The sequence below is a fragment of the Stigmatopora nigra genome, chromosome 1 (genome assembly GCF_051989575.1).
Source record: "Stigmatopora nigra isolate UIUO_SnigA chromosome 1, RoL_Snig_1.1, whole genome shotgun sequence".
Taxonomy (NCBI): domain Eukaryota; kingdom Metazoa; phylum Chordata; class Actinopteri; order Syngnathiformes; family Syngnathidae; genus Stigmatopora; species Stigmatopora nigra.
The window spans coordinates 5,150,780-5,172,392 of NC_135508.1; the positions used below are offsets into that span (position 1 = coordinate 5,150,780).

Consider the following 21,613-nt stretch of genomic DNA (forward strand, 5'->3'; position numbering starts at 1 on the left):
GTTGCTTCACTTTTTCACCGCGTTCGTTCCCAGTTAGCTTGTCGTAGCTAGCATGTTTCGTCTGGTAGTGCCTCTTAATGTTGAATTCCTTGAAAACAGCCACAGTCTCTTGGCAAATTAGGCAGACACAGTTGTTTCGTATTTCAGTGAAAAAATACTCAAATTTCCACTTCTCCTGGATGCGGCGGCCCTCCCGGTCAACTTTCCTTTTTTTGTTTACATGTTAGAAATGGGCTGGGCTGAAACAATGACGCAAGGGTCACGGCGGCCAGAGTGCGGCCACAGGGCTACTGCCATCTTCTGGTGAAGTGAAAAATAGCTTTTTGTACACATTTATTTTATACTGTGGTCAACAGTGCTGGCGGGCCGTGTATTATTGATTTCATGATAGAGGCCGTGGGCCGGTAAAAATTTGTCCACGGGCCTTATTTGGCCCCCGGGCCGGACTTTGGACATGCCTGCTGTAATGTGAATGATATAGCAGAGGCTTATGCAATACCCGTAGTTTTCTGTTTTGTGCTGACTGTCTTTTAAATGCAACAACATAAATTGCTCATAAAAATGAGTAAAATACTCATTTTAATGTTTGCACGGGTGCACATTGCAACCAGGTAAGATGGAAAGTACAGTGTACAAAATCCAAGTCGCAATGTACTGTTATTTTGAAATATGCTCTTCGTGGTGCCCGGACGTTTGGTCGCCAGTCTTTTGGTCCCTTTTAGTCGCCAGTCAAATGGTGACTGAGAGTTGACAGTTGAAGCCAGCTCTCAAAATTATATTTACGAGAAAGAGTTTAATATCTAAGAGGGAGAGTTTAATATCTAAGTACTGTTTAATATCTAAGTACATTTGACCGGGGACCAAAAGGGACCAAAAGACCGGCGACCAAACGTCCGGATACGGCTCTTTGTATGTGCTAAGATTCTTTTCAAAGATATCTCGTCGGCTGTTTGAATTTTTACGTAATCAAAGTGCCTCATGATCATGAACAAAAGTGTTCAAATATTTTGCAATGGTGTATGTACCTCTTGGAACATTATTTTTCATGGGGTGAAATATATGCTGTATATTTACAACATGGCTGAGGCTTATTATAGTAGTAATAAATGGTTAAGATAAAAAAAAATGCATTTTTTATTTTTTTTATTTTTTTTCTTATAATTTTGGGGAGTTTGGCAATTTTTTTTTAAAAATCCAAAAGGCATTGAATTGGCTTAACAGTTAACAAGGTGTTTTTATTTATTTATTTGTTATGCAGCATTAATTACATCAATTTGCAATATAAATCAATGAGGTCATGGCAGGGTGAAGTTAAAGACTAATTAGATGCAAGAAAACATGGCCAAATTCTTGATAAAGTGATAATAATGACGGTAAGCAAAATAGGACATAAATAGATGTATATTCAATTTGAAATGTAACCACATAATCAAAAAAAAAAATCCAGCCGTCAATAATTCCACCAATAATTCCTAATCTAATATTTTCTGCAGATAAGGAAGTTATTAAATGTTGTACCATGGGAGAATGTAACTTTTTTGGTAGAATGTCAGCAGGCTGGAGGTCAAATACAAATGAAAAGGCTCCATTGTTTTTCCTCAAGACAATGAACAAAGACGATGAGGTCACCAGGTTCAGAGGCAGTGCTGCTCTCATGAGGATGATGATGATGGCATCTCCTATTGGATTACAGCAGATTTCTGCTTCCACAGGATATGGTGTCCTGCTCTCAAGCCATTGTTGTTTCCACAATCCACTTTTTTTTTTCAAAACTACTAGTTTCAGACGTATTCAATTGCGAGTACATTTCTTAGCGTAAATTATGACTAAAAGATGAGCTAGCTTTATAGGCGATGTGGCTGATCCAAATTTGTTTATGTTCTCTTTCCTCTTTCTTCACTGCCTATCCAGGTTTATGAGAGCAAACTACAGGAACTTCAGAAACAGGTTGAGACGCGTTCTCAGGTTGCCGAAACACCTGATGAGGAAGAGCTAGAGGAGGAGGAGGAGGAAGGGGAAGGTTTGTATTAGGATTACTGGTTCTTCAGTGATGCCTTTATACTTCTTTTTTAATCATATCAAATTAAAGAAGACACTACATCAGACATGGGCAAAATACGGCCCGCGGGCCACATACGGCCCCGTTAGGCTTTTTAAACCGGTCCGCCGACATTGTCCAAATATTGTTTTTTTTCCCCCAAGATGGCGTCGTCACACCGTGACAGTAGCTCTGTCCACTCTTGTTTGTTTTTCTTGTTTTGCAGCCCTTTTATCTTTTTTTTAAATTACATTTCAGTATTTATTAATACATTCCTTTTTACTTTACTTTGCACTTTAGACTTTTTACCTTAATGATGACTGATGAGTATGTTAATACTTCAGTCCTTTTTTCTGTTTATATTTCATATGTACTGTTAACGGATGCACTTTTTTATTTGTATCGTATTTTATGCTGACTCGCCCAATCTGTCAGATTTTTAAAGTCAATGTGGCCCCCGGGCCGAAAAGTTTGCCCACCCCTGCACTACATTATCACCAGGGGTGAGAATGATGCTTAATTCACTTTATATTTGATGCCACGCAATTGGCTGTAGACCGTCCCAGTCTTGGGTATACTTAATCTGGTATGCTACTGGGGTAGGCTCACCACACCTGTAATGAGGGCAAGTCGTATGGAAAATGGATGAATTGTACAGTAGAATGATTAATGACTGCATTGGAAAGGAATTTTCTCGTATTATAACTTGGACATGAAAGATGACTAAAAGAAAACCTTTCCACCAGATGAATTTTTTTGAATATGCGCTTTGTCCTGGCATCCCACAGTGCCGTGGACTCAACACGAGTTCAACCTCGCTCAATGGGCCTTCAGAAAGTGGCGATTCCATCAGTTCACATCACTCCGAGACCAACTTTGGGGAAATGCCGTCTACTTGAAGGAGGCTAATGCTATCAGTGTGGAACTGAAAAAGAAAGTAAGGAAAATATCTTATACTGGGTAAAAAATATATATACAGTGGTCCCTCGCTACTTCGCGGTTCAGCCACCGCGGACTCAGAGCTTCACAGATTTTTTGGGGAAATTTAAAAAAAAAAAGAGTAATATTATATTGAGACAACATATTTTACAGTTTTTTTGTTATAACATGAATTTTACTCTCTCTACCCGTATTCTATATGGTGTACGGTATACAGGGGGTAAAAAATATTTGAAAAAATTTGGGGGGGGAATTAAATTCAGATTAAGAGGTCTAAAAGAACTCCTAATGCTGACAGTTAATAAGTTGTTCCCTGTTTATACACACTTAAATGACAATTTTAGCCTCACAGCCACAATTGGGCATCAGCTTTCAGTGGTATTGAACTTCAAGCTCAACCTATACACTTCCTTCAAAAGAAAATGGCTGTCCTTCAACCTATTCCCCTTTTCAACATAGGTTTTTTTTTCGAATGCGTGCTTATTACAACCCTCCATCTTTCAGGTACAGTTCCAGTTTGTCTTATTGACGGATACACTGTATTCGCCACTACCCCCCGAGCTCTTACCACCAGAACCTCAAAAAGAACGCGATTCCAGGCCATTTCCTCGCACCGTTGTTGCCGTTGAGGTCCAAGACCTAAAGAATGGAGCTACACACTACTGGTCCCTTGAGAAACTCAAGTAATGACAGTACTATCATTAAGGGATTCTTTTATATGTAATAGATTAACTATATATTTTTTCTTTTTAAAGGCAGCGTCTGGAACAGATGCGTGAAATGTATGACCGTGCAGGAGAAATGGCTTCAACGCATCAAGAGGATAGCGGAGAAGGCACTTTGACAGGAAATGACCCCTTCTATGATCGCTTCCATTGGTTCAAGCTTGTTGGGAGGTATGGAAAAGCATTGGAAAATGCATACACTATATTCAACATACATATATACCCCTCACTTCATGTGATGCCATTTATATCACTGTCAGGTTTCCAATCACTTTATTACTATTTATTTGTTTTTTTTTTATATATTTCCAACCATTTTTTTCCATCTGTATTTTTCTGCCCAAATATGTGAAATTCATTAATCCTACCTTGTGTATATGTTTTTTTTTTAATTCATTGTGCTCCTTTTTCCTTCATATTTTGTTCATGAACAAGTATTTTTTGGTTTGTTGATTTTGATTTCATGTCATTGTTCATGTGGTTTACTCATTTGACCTGGTGTTGTTTTACATTGTCATTATATTTACTAGTTAACATTTTTCCCCTTTATTTGGTTGTGACCTCCTCAACGTATAGCCTAGATCGTTCACAACCATGTTAAAATTGTAAAAATCAAGCACCACATATAATTTTAGAATTGATTCTCTGTAAGATCCTTAATGTGAGAAGGTTGAGTTATCAATTCTCGCAAGAATGAGCGTTTCATAGTGGTGTACCATGTACGTAAACGGCGCCATCATGGGGAAGGGATAAAACAAATAACTGGATTTTATTTACTGCGCGCCATATGATTGCTGTTGCGCAGAGAAGACGAGAGTACAGTGTTCCCTCGCTATTTCGCGCTTCAGCTATCGCGGACTCAGAGCTTCGCAGATTTTTTTCAAGAAAAAATAAATGAAAAATGTAAAGATATTAAGTTAAAATTATAAATTGCATCATTTTACAAGAGGTGGAAACAAAATATTCAATAAGAATTAGTAGTTTCATCAAAAAAAGGCCAAAGAAATGGTCAATAACATGGTGAGAGTTCAGGAATCGCATTGATTACGTCATGGCTGTTTACAGGGGCATCTTCACCGCCCAAAAAAACAATGTTTACAACTCCCAATAACGATGTTTCTTACGTGCAAAAAAATCCTCCATCCGGACTACTATGATGTTTTTGCATGGTGGTGCTTTTGTGCACGTGTTATACGTTTCTTTAAGCATTTTTTGAAGGGGCCCGCCTCCTTCGCGGATGCGCAGCTATTGCGGGGGGTCCGGTCCCCATTAACCGCGATAACCGAGGGAACACTGTAGTGCGCAATTGCGCTAGTGCGCATCTTAGATGGAACATTGGTGGTGTATTCCCAAAATTTTTAAGAAGTTAGATTTCAATTTGTTTGATTTATGGCAATGCGTGCCAAGAGTTCTTATGTTGGTGGGAGTACATAGCACAAAGGTTTATATGACTAATTGTCTCTCATCTTGAAACATTCCATTTCAAATGTCCATTACGTTTTAACTGGCTTTTGCTTGGTGCCAATTTTCCCATCCAACTCGCCTCTCAGCTCCCCTATCTTCAACGGTTGCGTAAACGAGCATCTGACCGAACGCACGCCTTCGCCCACTTTCTCAACCACCGACTCTGAGATCACCGAGTTAGCAGACGAGCGGCAGAGCGAGACGTCTGACTTGATGGACGACGAGGCCTTTGTGGATGATACCAGCTCAGACGCCGGCACGGAGGAGGGTTCGGATATCTTCAGCGATGGCCAGGACCCCTTCTATGACCGCTCCCCCTGGTTCATCCTGGTGGGAAGGTTGGTGACTGGGCCTGGCTGGCTTTTCCGTGTCATGCATATTAAGGCTAGCACATCAAACACTTGCTGCCTTGGTTAGCTTATACCATATTTTTGGGTGTTCGGACATTTGGTCCCCGGTCTTTTGGTCCCTTTTGGTCCCCGATCAAATGGTGACAGAGAGTTTACTGTTGAAACCATCTCTCAAAAATATATTCATGAGAGAGAATTTAATATCTAAGAGAGAGAGAGTTTAATATCTAAGTACTGTTTAATATCTAAGTACTGTTTAATATCTAAGTACTGTTTAATATCTAAGTGCTGTTTAATATCTAATTACTGTTCAATATCTAAGTACTGTTTCATATTTAACTGCTGTTTAATATCTAAGTGCTGTTTAATATCTAAGTACTGTTTAATATCTAAGTACCGTTGAAATCAGCTCTCAAAATTATTTTCATGACAGAGTTTAATATCTAAGAGAGAAAGAGAGAGTTTAATATCTAAGTACTGTTTAATATCTAAGTTCATTTGACCGGCGACCAAAAGACCGGCGACCACACGTCCAGTCACAAATTTTTGTTGCTTAGGTTTAGGTGACAAACACAAGAAGAGAGATAAGATACTTTGATATTTTTCATTTATCCTCCAAATTGATTATATGAAGAACGCAATGGCATTCATAACAACTTGCAGAGATAAATTGAATCTGGATAGACGGAATGGATTATGATTAGTTACACCACTCAAGCTGCGTAAAACTCACTTTTCAGGGAAAGTACTAAGCCCCCCCATCCTTTTTTTAAATTTATTTTATTTTAATTTCATTTATTTTTTGTATACAATCCTCCCTTTCCCACTGTGACGTGTCTGGCCTTAACACCATGGTAACACTCAGTGTATTAACTTAACTGTTCCTTGACCACATTTCTGTCATTTTGTTTTTATTTACTTTAATTATCCCCTTAACCTGATTTGAATCCTGGTTTTGTTTTCTGTTTATTTTAACATCTTTGTGTTCATGTTGTAGATATTAACAGTGCTTAATTTCAACATTTAGCATTGGTTACCTTTTAGTTTGGAATGTATTATGACAGATAAATTTGTGCTGCGTCACAGTTTTTGATGTGCAACTAGGTATCCAATAATGAGACAGTGGGATATTTCCCAGAGCAGAGTTGACATAATCTGCGTTGTCATGACATCAGACATTCTGCAGATTGATTACGCTCCACTGCCACTTGCCTTGGGAGTCCTTGGCATGAGCACAGATAATATGTGCTAAAAATATGTCAGGGTTTAAAAAACAACATTTTTTTACAACCTTCCCTGCTGTATTAATCCTGTGTCAAATTGTGATAACAAATAGTGGAAGTTGTGGTCATATTTTTAAAATATTGTTGAAAATCGTTAAATAAAACCATGGAATCTGTAGATAAGTTTTTAAAAAGGAATGTACGACACATTCTAGATTCTAGACAGTTGAATAAATACACCAAATGTAGCATATTTTTTGTTTATGTACTTTTATTTTATGTTCACCTACAGAGCTTTTGTGTACCTGAGCAACCTGCTATACCCTGTTCCATTGGTTCATCGTGTTGCCATAGTAACAGAGAAAGGTGACGTGCGAGGATTCTTGCGTGTGGGGGTTCAAGCCATAGCTGGTGAGTCATAAATAAGGATTTCTTAACTAGTATGCTTAAATATGTGTGCTGAATTCTGCTTGATTAACATACTGTGCAAATTTTGTGTCAAAAAATAAATAGATAGAAAAAATCCTGATAAAATCATGTGTTTTTGTAGCTGATGAGGAAGCCCCTGACTATGGGTCTGGGGTCCGACAGTCTGGGACCGCCAAGATCTCCTTTGACGATGACTACTTTAAGAAAGTAAGACATTATTTTTTTTAGTTAGCGCCTAAAAGATTTTAAAATCACTACTTGCTCCTGCATTGTCTGGATTTTTGTCGTTAAAAAAGTAAATGGAGTAGGTGTGGTGGCTCACTAATCTTTCTGTCCAATGTTAATTTCTCCTCTCTCTTTTGTCTTGTCATCCAATCAGAATGATTTTCCATCCACAGCAATGACCCACTCGGGTTTATCGTTGGAAGAGTTACGTATTGTGGAGGGTCAGGGTCAGAGTTCAGAGGTCAACACCCCATTAGAGGAGGTCAACAGAATTAATGATATGGGTATGGATGCCAGACCTTTATCCCATAGTAGATAATAGATTTTGCTTTTGTACTCTAGTGATGTTTATGTTAAAGTATCTGGACATGTTATGTGAGAATTTAAAATGGCTAAACACAAGCTTTGTGCTAAACTCGGTTCTTTCTTCTACCAGAACTCAAACTGGGAAAAATTCCAGAGAGTAAGCTTCCTTGTGGTGATTCGCTAGCAGGCCAGCTAGAGATAGGCAGCACCTTCACCTTCCGTGTGACAGTACTCCAGACCACTGGTGTTCCGCCTGAATATGCGGATATCTTCTGCCAGTTCAAGTAAGTCCTTACTAATCACAATAAATATATTTTTATTAATAATAGTACCCCAACTCTCCATTTATTTATCAAATAAATGTGAAGCTATTGAAAAGCATTGACAGTTGTAACCGTGACCGGACATTTAGTCGACGGACACTTCGTCCCCGGACACTTTGTCCCCGGACGTTTCGCCCCCCCGGACGTTTCGTCCCCCGGACGTTTCGTCCCGGATGTTTCGTCCCCGGGTGTTTTGTCCCCTGACACTTAGTCGGCGCACAGTCGGTCGACCGGACACTGTCCGTCGACGAAATGTCCGGGTACCGTTGTAACTAGTAATTAATTTTCCTTGGCTACTCGCCTGTAAGTTTGTGTGAAAGTGTTGCTCTGACATGCAACTGCTTCTTTAGTTTCTTGCATCGTCATGATGAAGCGTTTTCCACGGAGCCCTTGAAAAACACCGGCAAAGGCACACCGTTGGGATTTTATCATGTCCAAAACGTGAGTACTTTTACAGTGAGAATGGTATATGACACTGAACACACACCCAACTTCTTTTCAATGACTGTCTGAGCAGATTTCAGTGGAGGTGACCGAGTCCTTTATCGAATACATAAAGACCAAACCCATCGTGTTCGAAGTGTTCGGCCACTACCAGACACATCCGTTACATCTTCATGGCCAGGACCTCATCAGGTGGGTGTCAAAAGAATTGAAACCATTCCCGTTTAAATAAAATGTCCGTTTTTCTGTGCTTTCAAGTCTTTCTATTTTCTCCCCTACAGTCCTCCAACAACATCCAGGAAATATTATCCCATTCCAATGCCACTATCTAAACCTGGTAAAGCTTTTACTTGCATGTTATCTTATTTTGAAACCTCTCAACGGTCAATCATTTGTCATATCGGCATGCTTCATATTTCCTTCCACTTTTCTTTTATTTTTCGCTTCCTTCGGATTGCAACCTCAGACCATACTCGTAAGATAGAGTTGCTACGCTATCTGATGAGTGGTTACATGAACGGCAAAGTGCTGGACACCCTGTCCGAGCACGCCAATGCCTTGGCCTCGTCTGCTGTGGCCAGCCTGGAGGATGAAGCTGAACAGCTATCTCACTTCCCCTTCCTTTCAGTGCTCCACGACCCCGTGTTTGTCGTACCCAGGCACCACGGTCGGTACAGTGGACAGTTGAATAGTTTAGATTGTGGCCATCTGTTTGGTGATTTAGACTAGAGCTTTGCTTTATCGCTGCAGATTTGCAAATGTCCCTGCAGTATTGTGAGGTCTCACGCATTGTGCTGCAGCTTTTTATTCATTTTGCTTCTCTTACTTTCCTTTTCTTTTTCTCTTTTTTTCCCTAAACATAAGACAATTTGTTGCATTTCCTTTATCTTAGCACTAAAATAATGTTAGCCTTTATAATTTCAGCTTTGGTGTAGCTCCTGTAGTGGGATTAGGGTTAGTTTTTTTATTGCTATGAGAATCATGTAAGATGAGGAATGTTTTTTCATTAATATCTTCATCCCTCACAGTTGTTAACTGGTTAGCATGTCCACCTCTTAGTAAGTTTCTGAGATCAATGGTTTAAACTTAGCTTAGCTTCTTTACAGAATCCAAAATCATGCATTGAAAGTTGTTTGTTTATTTTTTATTTTCAAAGATTTTATTCGTAGGATATTTAATCTGGAGGATGAAGATAGTTGCGATTGGTCTCCCACACCTCTGTGGCTTTCATTAGGATAACCGCAACAAATTATATTGATGTTTGGACAATGACTTCATTGCAAGTCTAATGTTTTCTTTCTTTATGTCAGTGATGTATCTGACCAATTTATTGAGTTAACCTTTACAAAGTAGCTCTATAAAGTTATTGTAATGGCCAATATCTCAGTTGACCCCACGTAGATCCATCATAATCTATGAAGTATCCAATTTACTACTTGGATCCATGGTGGTCTGTATGGGGCATACCCTGTTGGTTGTGGGATGTTCACAAGGGGGTGCCTGAACCTTTTTTTATTGTTTTTGTCCTTATACAACATCTAGTATTCTTTAAAAGTGCTATATAAATGGATTTTTCTTGATTACCTAATATGCCAACATTAGTATCACTTTACCCTTTTGTAGGATTTTAATATTTACTTAAGTTTTGTTTATGTATCAGTCCCAGCCACCAAGTTGAATACGATCACCAAGTCCAACCTGGGCCAGTGCGTCAGCAAGTATGACCTCCTTGTCTGGTTTGAGATCAGTGAACTGGAACCCACTGGAGAGTGAGTACATTTATATATTTTATTTTTACACTGTATTGTGTAGTTTGGATTTAAAAGGATACATTGTCACATTGTTGTGTTTCATACGTATAGAAAAGTTCACTCTTAAATGTGACTGTTAGTTAGAAGTCAAAGTTGTAACAGTCACAATCTATTTTCAAGCATATTCTTTGTATGCAGACCTAACTATACATTTGTTTTGCAACTATCATTGTGTGCTCATGTTATTCTTGTTACTTTACAGATACATACCAGCTATAGTGGATCACAGTGCGGCAATGCCTTGCCATGGAACATACCTGCTGCACCAGGTATTAGCGATTCACGGTCTTTGCACGTGAATTAGCATTTTAATGATTAAGGCACATGTGTCAAAGTGGCGGCCCGGGGGACAAATCTGGCCCTCCGCATCATTTTGTGTGGCCCGGGAAAGTAAATCATGAGTGCCGACTTTCTGTTTTAGGATCAAATTAAAATGAAGAGTATAGATGTATGTTACATTTCCTGATTTTCCCCCTTTTAAATCAATCATTGTTATTTTTTATCAATTTTTTTTCTGTTTTTAGTTCAAAAATCTAAAAAAATATATTAAAAAAAAGCTGTAATAAACATTGTTTTAGATCTATAAAAAACTGAATATTCGGGGCTTTTAATCCAGTTCATTTAATCCATTTATTAAAAAAAATCTAAATATTATTTAAAATGGTCCAGCCGACGTGATATTAAGTTGACACCCTTGGATTAAAGTTTTCATTCAAAGTAACTGATCTTTTCACCATTATCACCTTCTGCTCTAGGGGATCCAGCGCCGTATCACTGTGACTCTCATCCACGAAAAGGGTAGCGAGCTCCACTGGAAAGATGTACGCGAACTGGTTGTAGGTGAGGAGCACATTAACGGGCTATAGTTTTTCATTGGTCAGGAAAATAAATAAAAAAACACATAAAGCTAATAAAACAAGCTGATTTCACAGCAACTGCCTGTAACAAATACATAAGAGATTTGGAGAGAGCAGTGAATTTGATCCAGTGGTCCATACACTGTCCCAACAGGTCGTATCAGGAGCAAAGCCGAAGTGGACGAACGTGCTGCTGATGCCGTCTTGTCACTTAACATCATTTCTGCCAAGAATATTAAATCGTCCCACAATTCCAACAGGTAAATTCAGGACATGCAGTTTAAGTAAAAAAAAGTATCAAATGTTCTTCTATGTACAGCACAGTTTAAAACATGGGTGTCAAACATACGGCCCGCGGGCCGGATCCGGCCCGTCTGGTGGTTTGGTACGGCCCGGGGAAGAAAGCTGCATTGTATAAACAAAAAAAAAAAGAATTTTCTTTAAAATGTGTAGTTCTTGTATTATCCGCTAGGGGGCGCAGTGTTTTAGTACGTGCAGACATAAATGTACATGACATTTATTTATGTTCTTATGTTATTCTCTTGTTCGTAATATATTGTTCATAATGTAAAAGGAAAATTCTTTTCATAAACATTTTGATAATTTACTCATTTTTTGCACTAATTATTAGTATTAGTGACTAATACAAAGGAAAAAAAGTGGACTTATTGTTAGTTCTATGTAATTTTGCAATGAGTTTATTGATCCGGCCCGCTTGATCTCAAAATAAACTGTATTCGGCCCGCAGACCAAAGGGAGTCTGACACCCCTGGTTTAAAACATATTGAAGTGTAATTTTACAATTGCCGTCCTTTGTATTTTACTGCTTATGTTTGGTTGTATTGTATGTTTTGGAATCAGTGCATGACCATTGATTTGCTCCATCCTCTCTTTTCTTTTCTTGTGCATTTGTTCCTCCTCCTGCTGCTGCTGGACTCTTGATTGTGCTCAGGCTGTCTATTGATAAAGATATTGATAGGTACTAGTAACCGGAGAACATAAGGTTCCTTCAGTGAAAGAACGTTGTCTCTCTTTAGTAAAGTAGTCTTATAGAATGGAGCACCTAAATAGTCTGTGTGTATGCTTGTGTGTTGCCTGTGCTTTTTATTGTGGCCCATTTACTGGTGAGAGAAATACTTCAAGTCACACACCCTGATATGCAGTAAATTACACTCGTTCATTGTGATAAATGCTTTCATTTTTTTGTCTAAAATTTAGTTATACTTTTAACAAGATGATTTTCTGTCATTTTCCCTACTTGGAAACTAATGCATTTTTTATTTGAGCGCTGACTTATATAATTATACACATTTATAGGCAAATATATGCAAAATCAATACTATCAATCAATCTTTTAATACTATTTTGTTTCTCCCCTTGGTTTTAAATCCCATGGGGGTGCTTTTTTGGCACTAAAATATTAATACATATACTCTATCTGATGATCATTTTGGATGCAAAATCTTTTCTTTGCATATATAGTTACAATCTTGCTACTTTAGCCTTTTAAGCAAAATTGGGGAACCTGGCCAGCTTTCCATTATGTCAGACAAAAGACGTCTTTATGTGCCTTCCTGACCCACATTCTGCTAATCATGAAAAAATACACTGTTTCACTACTAGAGCTTCAAAACTTGAGTTTCCCTATATAAGTCATAAGTGCAAAATGTGAAACTCTTGTCACCCTTCAGACTATGTCAAACGGTGCTCGGGCGTTTGGTCTCCAGTCTTTTGGTCCCTTTTGGTTGCCGGTCAAATGGTGACAGAGAGTTTACTGTTGAAACCAGCTCTCAAAATTATATTCATGAGAGAGAGTTTAATATCTAAGAGAGGGAGAGTTTAATATCTAAGAGAGGGAGAGTTTAATATCTCAGAGAGAGAGAGAGTTTAATATCTAAGAGAGAGAGTTTCATATCTAAGAGAGAGAGTTTCATATCTAAGAGAGAGAGTTTCATATCTAAGAGAGAGAGTTTCATATCTAAGAGAGAGAGTTTCATATCTAAGAGAGAGAGTTTCATATCTAAGAGAGAGAGTTTAATATCTAAGTACATTTGACCGGCGACCAAAAGGGACCAAAAGACCGGTGACCAAACGTCCGGTCACGGTGTGAAACATTACTCTGAAACCTTGCCACTCCTTCAAACACAATATTACTATTTTTCTTGTGTTGTTGAACTTCCAATACAATTTATTTCTTACATCATGGTTTGAGCATATAAAACACCTTAGAAATGTTTCACTGCACAACATTAGTTTCTGTAAGTCTTCACACCCCTCCTTCTTCCCCTTTGAGCTTTATTTAAAGCATAAACACTTTCCTTGTGCCCACACCAGTTTAAACCAAGGGGAGTTATCCTTGTATTTTTCCCAACTGTTTTGATTTTCATCTCCTGTAGAACCTTCTACCGCTTTGAGGCAGTTTGGGACAGCTCGTTGCACAACTCCCTCCTTCTAAATCGAGTCACTCCTTATGGAGAGAAGATCTATATGACGCTATCAGCTTATCTGGAGGTCTGTCACTGCTCTTATGTCTGGTATCATGAAATTATCTCTATACTTGCCTCATTCTTATAAATACTACACATCTACTTTTCACAGCTTGACCACTGCATCCAGCCTGCCATCATCACCAAGGACATCTGCATGGTTTTCTACTCCCGAGATGCAAAGATTTCCCCTCCCCGTTCTCTCAGGAACCTTTTCGGGAGTGGGTATTCTAAAACCCCTGATTGGTAAGACAGCAGCACACAAAAATAGAACTAATGTCACCAATCAGCCTAAGCAAAAGAATAATTGACATTTTGGTAGTAGAGGCAATGTACATCAGCAGCATGATAGATGAAATGTAATAAAATTTGTTCTAGGATGACCGGCAGTGACCTTTCACTAGATTAAGATACCAGTAACATGATCAAGCCAACACTGCTGTGATATTTTTCAACGTTTTGGTTGCCGTTGTTGTGGATAGATGCCCAATCAATTTCAAGTGAGAGGGGGACAAAATGGAGCAAAAATGGGTGAAATAAATTTTTCATCATTTTTAACTCATTGGCCGGCCCAGATGGCAATAGATGTCCTGTGCATTTTGACAAGGTTTAATAATAATAATCGGACATAGGCTTTGTCATCATCATTGACCCGACAAAAGCCTAATTGTCATCATACCCAGAAACTGCGTTTGACAAAATTGGTAGTGCTTCTCCATAAGGTGCGTTTTCTCGGCAAAAGACCCAAATAAGTGATCATTTCAGACTCGTAATTTGGCATTCTGCCGTTATGGATACATCGCATCACCCCCGAATGGATTACTGACCTCTCACTGTCTTTCACTTACCTTCAGTCAGCCAGTAGGAGTCAGATCACTGCCCAACATATTTTCATGTTACCTCACCCCGAAGTTATTACACAGAAGGGATTGTGTGCCGTGCTACCGCAAGTTTAGAGTCCTGATAGATGTGGAAAAAACTGTCCTTAAGCCTATTTGTCCATACTTTGTGAGACCTGTAGCTTCTACCAGAAGGCAGCAGCTGGACTAGATTGTGTTTGAAAACCACCAAACCACTCGATCATGAGAAATGCAGTTTACTAACTTATCTGCTCTGTTTCCTCAGCAACCGTGTCACTGGAATCTACGAGTTGAGTTTATGCAAGATGTCCGATTCTGGAAGTCCAGGTGACATTGGTGCACAAGCACCATGAATTTTTTTCCAAATCTAACAAGCCTTTCTGTATTCTCATGATCATTGTTTCTCCTGGTTTGCAGGAATGCAGCGTCGAAGGAGGAAGGTCTTGGACACTTCAGTGGCGTATGTGCGTGGGGAGGAGAACTTGGCTGGTTGGAGGCCAAGGGGAGACAGTCTCATCCTGGAACATCAATGGGAGCTGGAGAAAATGGAGCAGCTACATGAGGTACTCTACATTGTTTTCAAATCCCATCTACCCTCCGGATGACAGTACAGTGTTCCCTCGCTTATCGCGGTTAATGGGGACCGGGACCACCCGCAATAAGTGAATTTCCGCGAAGTAGGGATTCCCCTTCAAAAATGGTTAATTTGAATTTAATTCCAAAAAAAATATATATATATATTTTTTTTCATTTTATTGTATTTATTTTTTACCCCCCTGTATACAGTACACCATATAGAATACGTGTAGAGAGAGTGAAATTCATGTTATAACAAAAAACCTGTAAAATATGTTGTTTCAATGTAATATTTGTATTTTTTTTCCCCAAAAAATCCGCGAAGCTTTGAGTCCGCGGTGACTGAACCGCAAAGTAGCGAGGGAACACTGTGCCATAGTTCAAGTCTTTGAAACACATTTTCCTTCCCTCCACCTGTCCAGGTGGAAAAGACCCGCCACCTCCTCCTGCTCAGAGACAAATTGGGAGAAACGTCCCCTATGGGATCAACGCCAACAACAAAGTCCCTCAGCGAGTTTTTGTCTCCAAGCTTGAGTTCGGGCACCCTATCCACTTCCACCTCCATTTCCTCGCAAATCTCCAGCACCACATTTGAGAGTGCCATCACGCCCAGTGAGAGTAGCGGCTATGACTCTGCTGACATCGAAAGCCTAGTGGATCGTGAGAAGGAGCTGGCCACTAAGGTGAGTGACGGAAAAGTCGCAAACACAGCAAGATTGTCAATGGCCGTTTGTAGGAATTTCCTCCATTCTTTTACTTTTGTACAGTGTCGTTGTAGTATTCTAGTCATTACTACATTTCGTACAATACCTGAACCTTAAGGGCAGGAGTAGGGAACCTATGGCTCAGGAGCCACATGTGGCTCTTTTGATGAGTGCATCTGGCTCTTTGCTAACCTGTGAGCTAAAATATGGAAACTGCTGGTGACAGAACTGAGATACTACATCTAGAACTGCTTTAATATTCTTTTTTTTTGCAGTAGACTCTTCTGGAATACCTCCTCTCATTGATTAGCAACAGCATAAGAATATTTGTTAAAAATATTCATTTTTTTCCACTTTAAAAGGGGTGAAATTACAAAAAAAATGATAAGGCACTCGTTTCCATGTATGTATTTTGACTTTTAAATTTGTAGTATGCCTCACAAGGAACAACATTAGAAAATATAATTTTTTTTGTGGCTCTCTTCGTCAAAAAGGTTCCCGACCCCTGCTTTTAGGTTTGTGTTCGTAATTGTCACTTTCTTTCCCATGTAGTGCCTCCATCTCATGACTCATACCTTCAACAACGAATACAACCAGTTGGTGAACAGCATTAGTGACTGCAAGGTGAGAGACCGTGACAACCCCAATGTCACTTTGAATGCACTGCCTTCAACGTCCATTTCCCTTCTTAGCTCTCTGACATCTCTCCCATCGGACGTGACCTATCGATGACAAGCTTCAGCAGCGCCACACTCACCCCTTCCTCCACCTGTCCTTCTCTCTCAGATTCTCGTTGCGGCTCTGTAGAACAGAAGTGAGTCATTGAGCCTGTGGCTTACTGACCTTGACCACTGCTTTTTAATTTTTCTTTTAACGTGTGTACTTCTGCCCAAGGACTCCAGAAAATTGTTCCCGTGCGTCCAGTCCATCCTGCTCGGACTATGAAAACTTTCCCATGGTTCCTAGCCTTGAGGTGTCATACCTAGCCCGTGCTGGGAAGAACGAGTTCCTCAACTTAGTGCCTGATATAGAAGAAATGAGACCGGGGTGAGTGCTGCCACGTTTCCTTGACTAAATGCACGATACATAGAAAGTGTTTCATTGTAGCAACTTGAGAAATTACTTTAAGATAAAAGCGTTAACTGAGAAATTAACTTTGTTTTAGATCTGTTGTGTCCAAGAAGGGCTTCCTAAGCTTCATGGAACCACGCTCTAACTCGTGGGTGAAGCATTTTGTAGTTGTTCGTCGACCTTACGTCTTCATCTACAACACTGACAAGGATCCGGTGGAACGAGGGGTCCTCAACCTTTCCACAGCGCAAGTAGAATACAGTGAAGACCAGCAGGCTATGCTTAAGGTCCACCTAAAAGTTCCATATTAACAACTTATTTAGGTACCGTATTTTCACGACTATATGGTGCATCATATTTTTAGCCGCAGTGTCAGGAACGAGTGCTATTTCTGTATTTTACACACACAAAGGATGCACCGTTTTTATAGACGCAGCCAGGCATGGGAATACAAAACATACACGCTACACCCACAGGCTAAAAACACGTTTTTAAAAAGGCAATGGAAGCAAAAATGAGTTCGGTTGTACTTAATTTAGCCATTTTACAATGTACTCGCGTCATCATCACCCACAAATCCATCAAAGTTGCTTCGTAAAGCTGTGTTGATGCCGATCGCCAGGCCACAATCCATTTGCAAATAGTAGCTAGCTAGTAGCTAACGCCCATGCTCCGTAAAGCTGTGTTGATGCCGGTCTTCAGGCCACAATCCATTGGGTGTATTGACAAAATAACTACATAACCCAACAGTAACTGCACAGTACTTTTTCTATGGGAAAATAGTCGATTCAGGGGCTGCTTGCAGTAGTTGTGAGAGCTGTAGAGAATAGTGTACCCTATCGACTGATTTATTTTATTTTATCGTTTATTTTTGGTCCATATATAAAGCGCACTGGATTATAAGACGCCCTGTCTATTTTGGAGAAAATTTAAGACTTAAGTGCGCCTTATAGACGTGAAAATACGGTATACATTCGCAAAATACGTATAGAACTGAAATATTAAGTAATTATGCAGCAAAAATGTGAACAAAAACTCTTTTTTTCCATATCAGACACCCAACACATTTGCTGTGTGTACAAAGCATCGAGGTATCCTCCTACAGGCCAACAATGAGAAAGATATGAATGACTGGCTCTACGCGTTTAACCCTCTGCTCGCTGGAACGATAAGGTAGGCACACTTTTTGGCAACTACGGCATTCAAACCACGTAATCTAATTTCCTCAATGCCTCCTACCCAGGTCCAAGTTGGCGAGGAGGCGTAGCGGCCTCATCAAGAACTGAAGTAAACACCCACGAGGTCCATTCTTTCCAAACCGCCTTTGAACATACCATGTTAATAATATCTATTAATCTTTGTGGTTCTTGACAGTTTTCTCTTGTAAGTAGACTTGTGGCTTATGTCTCTTTCTTGCGATTTCGGTCTTCTTTAATCCTTCAGCTTTTTGTTTCGCTTCATCTTATGACAAAGTCACATTTTGTCCAGCTTTATCGTCAACCCACTGACGCCGAGTCCCTAACTAGTAGCATGTCGTGATAGTCTTCTTCTCGTGTGCACGATTCTGCCGAAAGTGTTTCTCGGCTCACTCGTTTTCTGTTGGAAAATCACATGTGAAAATGTCTCCCAGTGTTATTTGTCACTCTGTGATTTTTTTTTTGCTTTTATTATTGCATGGTCACTGCAATTGTCCTCAGGAGAACACCCTATTTGCTTACTGGGAGAGAAAAAAAATGGGATTCAAAGATGAAGGGATACATATTTATCATATTTCTAAGAAATGCATCTGTTCAAAGCAAAAAAAAAGCAACACATGCTCCAGAACAACTGCTGCTAATGTTGACATTTTCCATACGAGTTGTTTCAGGATTCAACCGTCGTCCTAACATAAGAAGACGCTTTGGCCTGCTACTGAATTGCCTTTAGAAAACAAACCAACTTAAAACCCATGTACAGTACATAAACCCCACTGCAAGGACACCTCACTATGGGATAACAGGGTGATGGTGAGGTCAGCTGCATATTTGTAACTTCACATGGGCAGAATGATAGAATATATGAATAATATGTGAGGTTTAAAGTGCAATGTTGGGGTAGGGAACCGTTTAAAAAATAATAAAAAACAGAAAAACAGAAAAAATATATCTATATATATCTATACACGTGTATAGTATACGACTGCTTGTACAAAAAAATGCTAAAAAAATTATCATTTTAAAAATTATATTCACTCAAAATGCCCATTATGCAAAATAGGTTCCCCACTCCCCAATGCACACATTTTGTACAAGAACATGAATTGGGGTTGGATTTTCACTCTGAAAAAATCCCATTTCATTCCAATCCAAGAGTAAAATCCCTTCCCCACTCTGGTAACATGACTCAGCATATCTCAATTCCTTTGCGCAATTTTACGTCGCAAACACGAGTTCACAAAATGTGGATTTATGTAAATCCCAATAATTCATGCTCTTGTACGTACGTAAACTGAACCCCCTGTTTTCTGGTTGTAAGCATTTACATCATGGGTGTCAAACTCCCTTTGGTCTGCGGGGCGAATACAGCTTAATTTGAGATCAAGCGGGCCGGACCAGTAAACTCATTGCAAAATTACATAGAACTAACAATAAGCCCACTTTTTTTCCATTGTATTAGTCACTAATACTAATAATTAGTGCAAAGAATGAGTACATTATCAAAAGGTTTATTAACAGAATTTTCCTTTTACATTATGAACAATAAATTATGAACAAGAGAATAACATAAAAACATAAATAAATGTCAATTCATGTTGTCTGTACGTACTAAAACACTGCACCCCCTAGCGGATAATACAAGAACTACACATTCTAAAGAAAAGTCATATTTTTTTTAATACAATGCAACTTTCTTCCCCGGGCCGTACCAAACCACCAGACAGGCCGGATCTGGCCCGCGGGCCGTATGTTTGACACCCCTGATTTACATGTTTAAAATTGCATTACTACACTAACACTCAATGTCACTGTGTCAACACCATGTGTTCTATTCACCTTGTCTTCTCCAGTCTAGAAGTTGCTATTTTTCAGTTGCCCTTAATTTTTGTTTCTTACCAGGCTTTCAATGACTTAATAAGGATGTTTTCTATACAATGTAACAGGGCATTTGTCTCTATTTTTTTAAACTTAGCTGCATTAGTCTTTTAACCTTTTATTGCATGTGTACACTAAAGCAAGCAAAGCACATATCAAGGCTACGTACACTGGATGGCTGTTACATAAAAAAGGGTTATTTGAAAGATGATATATTTTAAGGGAAAACGTAGTATATACAGGTACTTTAGTCATTGGATTGTTGTTTGAAAATAGTTGCTCTGTTCATGACTGGTTTAGTACAGTGTTCCCTCGCTTATCGCGGTTAATGAGGACCGGGACCACCCGCGATAAGTGAATTTCCGCGAAGTAGGGATTCCCCTTCAAAAATGCTTAATTTGAATTTAATTCCAATTTTTTTTATTATTTAACCCCCCTGTATACAGTACACCATATAGAATACAGGTAGAGGGAGTGAAATTCATGTTATAACAAAAACAACTGTAAAATATGTTGTTTCAATGTAATATTTGTATTTTTTTTCCCCAAAAAAAATCTGCAAAGCTCTGAGTCCGCGATAGCTGAACCGCGAAGTAGCGAGGGAACACTGTATTTCAATTTTGGCTTCTCTGTTTCAAGATTTAAGATTGAAATTAAAGGTACAGAAGGGTGAATTTAGACTCTGGCCAGCCAACCATGAGTTTCCCCTTTTGTACATTTTGATTATGTATGAAATGAAGAAGAACAGAGAAGACAAATTTGCTATTATTCTCATTTCTAACATCAACAAATCGTTGTCTAACAGGTCAGTCATCCTGTTGGTCAACTTATGAAATTTAAGGGATGTCAGAGCACTTATTTTCCCACCCGTATGGCTCATTTGCAGCGTTTTCTCTTACTTTGCGTTGTGTATTCATTATTTGCAATGTTCATATTAGTTTGCAGGTCTTTGCACATATTTACAGAAAAACATTGAACTAACTGAACTAAATCTGCTCAGTGTAGTTACGCTTGAACCAAATGAAGTGGGATGAATTGAGATGTGTGGATTTCCAGGGAATTAAAGAACCAAAATGAAGCTAACTGTTTCTTGTTTGGGGACATTTTGATTCATTGGTAATTACTTTATTTCCCTGTCAGAAAGATTTTCAGCTGAAAGTCTGCAAGCATATTTACGCACTATTCAAACTAGCCAGCTATGGGGAATTGAAATCATATTAGGTCTCTATTTTTTTTGCATATATCAGGGATTCTAATATAAAGTAGCTCATGAAATCGAAAATGACCAATGTGTTAGTGTTTTTTGTGCTTTTGTTTTCACCTGGACACGTTTCCGTTGATGCCTTTTAAAGAAAACAACCCCTAACAACCCCCCCTTCTGACGATTATGGGTCAATTCTATGGTATCACCAAATGTTAGAATTCTTGTAGAAAAAAAGCAAACATCGATTCTGTACATTGTTTTCGTTTCCATACTTATTTTGTAAATATCTGTGTCGTATGGAGCTTCAATTCAAATGTAAATATGTTTACTGTATTTGTAATAATTATAATCCATTCGCTGTATAGCATAGATGTGTCATGCAGATATCCTATCCTAATAACTGTACGGTAACCCCTTGCACCATTGGTCTGTCTAGTGAATGAGAAAACAATAAACGTGCAAACTGGCAAGATTATGTGATCTCTGTCTTGTTGTGGGGGTGCCGTG

The 21,613-nt window shown here is 39.0% G+C and overlaps 1 protein-coding gene across 22 annotated transcripts in view; it reads left to right on the forward strand.

The window, feature by feature from the left end:
* kif1b (kinesin family member 1B) overlaps nt 1-21,581 on the forward strand; it is a 61,298-nt gene extending 39,717 nt beyond the window's left edge. For 7 of the 22 annotated variants that reach the window (XM_077731940.1, XM_077731967.1, XM_077731959.1 and 4 more), the window contains 29 exons: nt 1,912-2,020; nt 2,827-2,975; nt 3,482-3,660; nt 3,733-3,873; nt 5,253-5,504; nt 7,032-7,150; nt 7,290-7,375; nt 7,548-7,677; nt 7,830-7,983; nt 8,373-8,463; nt 8,540-8,658; nt 8,748-8,803; nt 8,933-9,133; nt 10,127-10,235; nt 10,480-10,546; nt 11,033-11,117; nt 11,289-11,394; nt 12,087-12,113; nt 13,531-13,645; nt 13,733-13,866; nt 14,746-14,807; nt 14,898-15,043; nt 15,479-15,739; nt 16,313-16,384; nt 16,453-16,574; nt 16,655-16,807; nt 16,926-17,118; nt 17,886-18,004; nt 18,075-21,581. In XM_077731940.1, coding sequence (XP_077588066.1) covers nt 1,912-2,020; nt 2,827-2,975; nt 3,482-3,660; nt 3,733-3,873; nt 5,253-5,504; nt 7,032-7,150; nt 7,290-7,375; nt 7,548-7,677; nt 7,830-7,983; nt 8,373-8,463; nt 8,540-8,658; nt 8,748-8,803; nt 8,933-9,133; nt 10,127-10,235; nt 10,480-10,546; nt 11,033-11,117; nt 11,289-11,394; nt 12,087-12,113; nt 13,531-13,645; nt 13,733-13,866; nt 14,746-14,807; nt 14,898-15,043; nt 15,479-15,739; nt 16,313-16,384; nt 16,453-16,574; nt 16,655-16,807; nt 16,926-17,118; nt 17,886-18,004; nt 18,075-18,117 — 3,600 coding nt within the window. In that variant the 3' untranslated portion in view covers nt 18,118-21,581. Of the gene's footprint in view, nt 1-1,911; nt 2,021-2,826; nt 2,976-3,481; nt 3,661-3,732; nt 3,874-5,252; nt 5,505-7,031; nt 7,151-7,289; nt 7,376-7,547; nt 7,678-7,829; nt 7,984-8,372; nt 8,464-8,539; nt 8,659-8,747; nt 8,804-8,932; nt 9,134-10,126; nt 10,236-10,479; nt 10,547-11,032; nt 11,118-11,288; nt 11,395-12,086; nt 12,114-13,530; nt 13,646-13,732; nt 13,867-14,745; nt 14,808-14,897; nt 15,044-15,478; nt 15,740-16,312; nt 16,385-16,452; nt 16,575-16,654; nt 16,808-16,925; nt 17,119-17,885; nt 18,009-18,074 lie in introns of those variants that run through there. The other 15 variants (XM_077732008.1, XM_077732024.1, XM_077732076.1 and 12 more) reach the window with 7 other exon arrangements.
* Nucleotides 21,582-21,613: the final 32 nt, after the last annotated feature.